The 5,686-nt window shown below is 45.4% G+C and overlaps 1 protein-coding gene across 1 annotated transcript; it reads right to left on the bottom strand.

Annotated features, from left to right (window-relative positions):
* Nucleotides 1-1,135: 1,135 nt before the first annotated feature.
* LOC115140606 (dual specificity protein phosphatase 26-like) lies at nt 1,136-4,447 on the bottom strand. The gene is made up of 4 exons (XM_029678955.1): nt 4,360-4,447; nt 3,851-4,190; nt 3,131-3,342; nt 1,136-1,928 (listed from the first exon to the last, which is right to left on the bottom strand). The coding sequence occupies exons 2-4, from the start codon at nt 4,027-4,029 to the stop codon at nt 1,717-1,719; spliced, it is 603 nt and encodes a 200-aa protein (XP_029534815.1). The 5' UTR covers nt 4,030-4,190; nt 4,360-4,447; the 3' UTR covers nt 1,136-1,716.
* Nucleotides 4,448-5,686: the final 1,239 nt, after the last annotated feature.

Below are 5,686 nucleotides of genomic sequence, written 5' to 3'. Positions count from 1 at the left end.
TGTAGCGTGTCCGGTGAACAGGTCAGAGTTCCATAGCCGCAGGCAGAAGAGTTGAAACTGGAGCAGCAGCACGGCCAGGTGGACTGGAGACAGCAAGGAGTCATCATGCCAGGTAGTCCTGAGGCATGGTCCTAGGGCTCAGATCCTCAGAAGGAAAGAGAGAATTAGAGAGAGCATATTTAAATTCACACAGGACACCGGATAAGACAGGAGAAATACTCCAGATATAACAGACTGACCCTAGCCCCCCAGCACAAACTACTGCAGCATAAATACTGGAGGCAGAGACAGGAGGGGTCGGGAGACACTGCGGCCCCATCCAACAATACCCCCAGACAGGGCCAAACAGGAAGGATATAACCCCACCCACTTTGCCAAAGCACAGCCCCCACACCACTAGAGGGATATCTTCAATCACCAACTTACCATCCTGAGACAAGGCCGAGTATAACCCACAAAGATCTCCGCCACGGCACAACCCAAGGGTGGGCGCCAACCCGGACAGGAAGATCACGTCGGTGACTTAACCCACTCAAGTGGCGCACCCCTCCTAGGGACGGCATGAAAGAGCACCAGTATGCCAGTGACTCAGCCCCCGTAATAGGGTTAGAGGCAGAGAATCCCAGTGGAGAGAGGGGAACCGGCCAGGCAGAGACAGCAAGGGCAGTTCGTTGCTCCAGTGCCTTTCCGTTCACCTTCATACTCCTGGGCCAGACTACACTCAATCATAGGACCTACTGAAGAGATGAGTCTTCAATAAAGACTTAAAGGTTGAGACCGAGTCGCCGTGATTTAATATTGAGATAAAACGGATGGATTGGACCTTTAAAGGCCAGTAGAGGATAGGCTCCAGACAAGACTGTGAATTTTGACCTGCTGGGTGAATAGGCTATTAATTTAAGGTGTCACCTTTTCATATAGGCTAACCCTGTACAATTAGAAGAGACATGCATTGAAATATTAAATGACATTTAAATTCAAAGCCTTTACAGATGAACCGACGCCATGATGTTGAGATGTGGAGGTACAGTATTTATGCCATGGGGCATGGTGTCATGCTGGGAGAAAATAGAGAGGTCACAGGTTCTGTGGTTGGAACCCGGAGCTTCTGCAACACAAGGAAGAAACAGGGAAGTACTAGGAAAATGTATACACACATACTTTAATATGTCATAGTAATTGCATTCTCATATCAGCTTGAAACATACAAAATACTCAATAAACAAATGTATTTTGCCAAAAAATGTGTACAACACAAGCTTAAGTTACAGTAGGCTACATAATATTGCCACTTATTTCCCAATAAGACAGGTTTCTCAAGTTTGACCTCCAAACCATCAGCGGTCTTATCTCTAAAGGGAGGTATGTCGAAATAATTCTACAGCCAGACACTGCTAGGAAAAGCAGAACATGGAATACAGCTAAACTTTGAATACTGGGAACTAGAATGCAAGTCTCCCACATAGCCTTCACCAACTTAAAGGAAAATTACACTCAAACTATATTTTGGTATTTGTTTCATTAGTCTACTGCTGGTACAGTACCAAAATGTTTTGCATGTCAGCAATTACATTTTCAAGATATAGAACTTTGAAAATACAGAAAGTGTCACAGTATGATTCTTTTTTATAAATGTTTCCCAAAAAAGAAAAGGTTCGTGACCCACTGCTCAAATAGACGAAAGAGAATAGAATAGAAGCTGATATAATCAGTCTTCTAGGTGTAGGTAGTGTTGCGGAGGTGGCCATACAGTTTGGTGTCCAGGTTGATGAGTTGTCGGAGGAAGCCTCTGTTGGGGATCACACCGCGGTTGTCCTTCACGGCGCAGATGGCATCCACCAAGGTCAAGTTCTGTCTCAGCATCAGGTAGGCAAGAACCAGGGTGGCTGAACGACTCACTCCCACTGCACAGTGCACCAGCACTATACCTGAGGGAGAGGTGGGGGGGTAGAGGGTAGAAAGAGGGAGAGGTGGGAGGGTAGAAAGAGGGAGGGGTGGGCGTTAGAAAGAGGGAGAGGTGGGGTGGGGTGGTAGAGGGTAGAAAGAGGGAGAGTTGAGGTGGTAGAGGGTAGAAAGAGGGAGGGGTGGGCGGTAGAAAGAGAGAGAGGTGGGGAGGTAGAGGGTAGAAAGAGGGAGAGGTGGGGGTAGAGGGTAGAAGGAGGGAGAGATGAGGGGGAAGAAAGAGGGAGAGGAGGGAGGGTAGGGGGTAGAAAGAGGGAGAGGTGGGGGGTAGAAAGAGGAGAGGTAGGGGGTAGAAAAAGGGAGAGGTGGGGGGGGGAGAGGTTAGAGAACATGGATTTTTCCCATTAAGCACAGTGTGGTACTGTAACTTCCCCTCTGGAAACTCCTGCTTCCTTTCAGTGTGACCTTTCACTGCGTTGCAGATAGAAATGTCATGTTTGCATAGGAAACAATTCTTTGACATGTACAATGCACATTTCATCATACACTTGGCCATACCACACTTTTAACATTATACAGGCATTTTCCATTGGAACAATGTATTACTCTGTAACAAACTAGAACATACAATAAACGATGAAGTACTTTAGTACAATCAATGAGGCAGTACTTAACTTTTAAACTCCCTTTTTGAACTTCCGCTTTGGTTCCCAAAGCGCGGCGAACAATTGGCCTAGCATCGTCCGGGTTTGGCCAGGGTAGGCAGGCCGTCATTGTAAATAAGAATTTGTTCTTAACTTACCGGCCTAGTTAAATAAAGGTTAAATTTAAAAAAATACTTCCACTCACCTCTTCCACTGAACAAGCCCTTGATCTGGACTTCCACTCACCTCCACTGAACAAGCCCCTGGTCTGGACTTCCACTCACCTCCACTGAACAAGCCCCTGGTCTGGACTTCCACTCACCTCCTCCACTGAACAAGCCCCTGGTCTGGACTTCCACTCACCTCCACTGAACAAGCCCCTGGTCTGGACTTCCACTCACCTCCACTGAACAAGCCCCTGGTCTGGACTTCCACTCACCTCCACTGAACAAGCCCCTGGTCTGGACTTCCACTCACCTCCACTGAACAAGCCCCTGGTCTGGACTTCCACTCACCTCCTCCACTGAACAAGCCCCTGGTCTGGACTTCCACTGAACAAGCCCCTGGTCTGGACTTCCACTCACCTCCTCCACTGAGGGCCCTGTGGATGAAGTCTGCTGCAGTCTGGAAGTTGACACTCATGTCAAAGTTACAGGAGTCATGAGCCTCGATGCCAAAGTACTTGATGTTCATTCCCAGGTAAGTCTCCGCACCGTCTCGCCGTTTACTGTGGTTTGCATTCAAGACGTGGGTGACATGATGGTTGGCCAACTGGCGGACATTCGTAGCACTGTCCCTATGAAAACCACAAGTTTCAAGATTATTCAAAAACAGTATCGCATAACTATGAAAATGGTTGTTTGCACATGTTGAGGACAAGACTAGAATAAACAAATAAATGCAGTCTACAATGAACAAGTAACAATTTCCAGGTCTGTTGACAAAGTTCTGGACACTGAGGCCTTACGTTTATGCTAGATCTATATAGATTGGATAAGAGCAAATATCTGGCAATCTGATATTAAGAATTCACACTACTGAGGTCCACATTGGGAACTATTATCAGATAAACCTATGCACTTTCCCAACACCGAACACACTCAAGTTACTTTAGAGGGCCCAAGCATTTAAAAACTGATTTATGATCAGCTCCCCTTACACACATCGGAGCCTTGTCCAAATGATGCCTTGGATTAGTCTCTATGGAGCCGACGACATACAAAATTCTTGTCCACTTAAAGTGACCCTAGGTTAAATTCCAGTGTCAACCAATACGAAAGGAAAAGTATTGTCACTGCACTTACTGGTCTCCAATGTAAAGTCTGGGCCACACTTCGTCTGCATGGCTGTTGATGGCTTTCCCAGTGAACAGGAGTCGTTCCAGCTCCAACACAGCCAGCCCTGGTGAACTCAGGTCAATCTCCACCTTACGAGGAGGAGGTCTGTCGTTCCAGGACGGGGGGAGTTTGGAGGTAAAAGACATTTTGTTCTGCTTTTAAAATATCTGATAAAGCTCTGATACAATACCTCCGCAGGTTACATACAAATCCAGTTTTTCTTCAAAATGGTTTGAAGCCCAGTCCGAGAATGAAGATAATTAAACAATATATATGTTGCAGCTGCTGCGTTTTGCTGGAACCGGACCTTGGAAAGAACAGTGTAAATGAGCCCTACTGTATAAAGGATCTTGTCTATCACTATGCAAGGGAGACAGACTACATCTCCATACTTCTTTCTAGAGCAGCAAAAGTAATGATTGTAGGTTTGTTTCACAGGGATCCTAAAGAGAGATGAACAGGTGTAGGTTTTATACCGGTGCTTTGCTTCAGAGTTGCTCGCTCCTGGGAGTCTTCAGAGCCATCTGATGCCCTGTCCCATAAATCAAATTCAATGCGTTTTCCACAAGGCTCGCAGAGACTGTTTTGCTTTCGCATCAAAATAGCTACCTATTTAAAGATCTGAAAGCTAGTTGGCAGGCAAGGGTGTATGTGCCTCCGTCTCAACTTCACAAAAATACATTCATTGCATTTTTCTCATGGCTAGTCATTCTGAGATAGGGTTTCTTTAGGGAGGTAAACTAATCACAGAATGAATGACAGAATATATTAAATCCATAGAGAAAATACAGTACCAGTCAAAAGTTTGGACACCTTTTGGTTTTTCTTTATTTGTACTATTTTCTACATTGTAGAATAGAATAGTGAAGACATCAAAACTATGAAATAACACATATGGAATCATGTAGTAACCAAGAAAGTGTTAAATCAATCAAAATATATTTTAGATTCTTCAAAAGCAGCCACCCTTTGATTTGATGACAGCTTTGCACACGCTTGGCATTCTCTCAACCAGCTTCATGAGGAATGCTTTTCCAACAGTCTTGAAGGAGCTCCCACATATGCTAAGCACTTGTTGGCTGCTTTTCCTTCACGCTGCGGTCCAACTCATCTCAAACCGTCTCAATTGAGTTGAGGTCGGGTGATGTGGAGGCCAGGTCATCTGATGTAGCACTCCATCACTCCATCTTGGTCAAATAGCCCTTACACAGCCTTAAGGTATGTTGGGTCATTGTCCTGTTGATAAACAAATGATATTCCCACTAAGTGCAAACCGGATGGGATGGCATATCGTTGCATAATGCTGTGGTAGCTATGCTGGTTAAGTGTGACTTTAATGATAAATTAATCACTGACAGTGTCACCAGCAAAGCACCATCACATCACCTCCTCCATGCTTCACAGTGGGAACCACACATGCAGAGATCATCCGTTCATCTACTCTGCGTCTCACAAAGGCACGGCAGTTGGAACCAAAAATCTCACATTTGGACACATCAGACCAAAGGACAGATTTCCACCGGTCTAATGACCATTGCTTGTGTTTCTTGGCCCAAGCAAGTCTCTTCTTATTGGTGTCCTTTAAGTAGTGGTTTCTTTGCAGCAATTTCCCCATGAAGGCCTGATTCACAAAGTCTCCTCTGAACAGTTGGTGTTCAGATATGTCTGTTTAACTTATTTGGGCTGCAATCTGAGGTGCAGTTAACTCTATCCTTTGCAGCAGAGGTAACTCTGGGTCTTCCATTCCTGTGGTGGTCCTCATGAGAGTCAGTTTCATCATGGTGCTTGATGGTTTTTGCAACT

The sequence above is a fragment of the Oncorhynchus nerka genome, linkage group LG13 (genome assembly GCF_034236695.1).
Source record: "Oncorhynchus nerka isolate Pitt River linkage group LG13, Oner_Uvic_2.0, whole genome shotgun sequence".
In the NCBI taxonomy this organism is placed as follows: domain Eukaryota; kingdom Metazoa; phylum Chordata; class Actinopteri; order Salmoniformes; family Salmonidae; genus Oncorhynchus; species Oncorhynchus nerka.
This window is presented reverse-complemented; position numbering and strand designations above follow the sequence as displayed.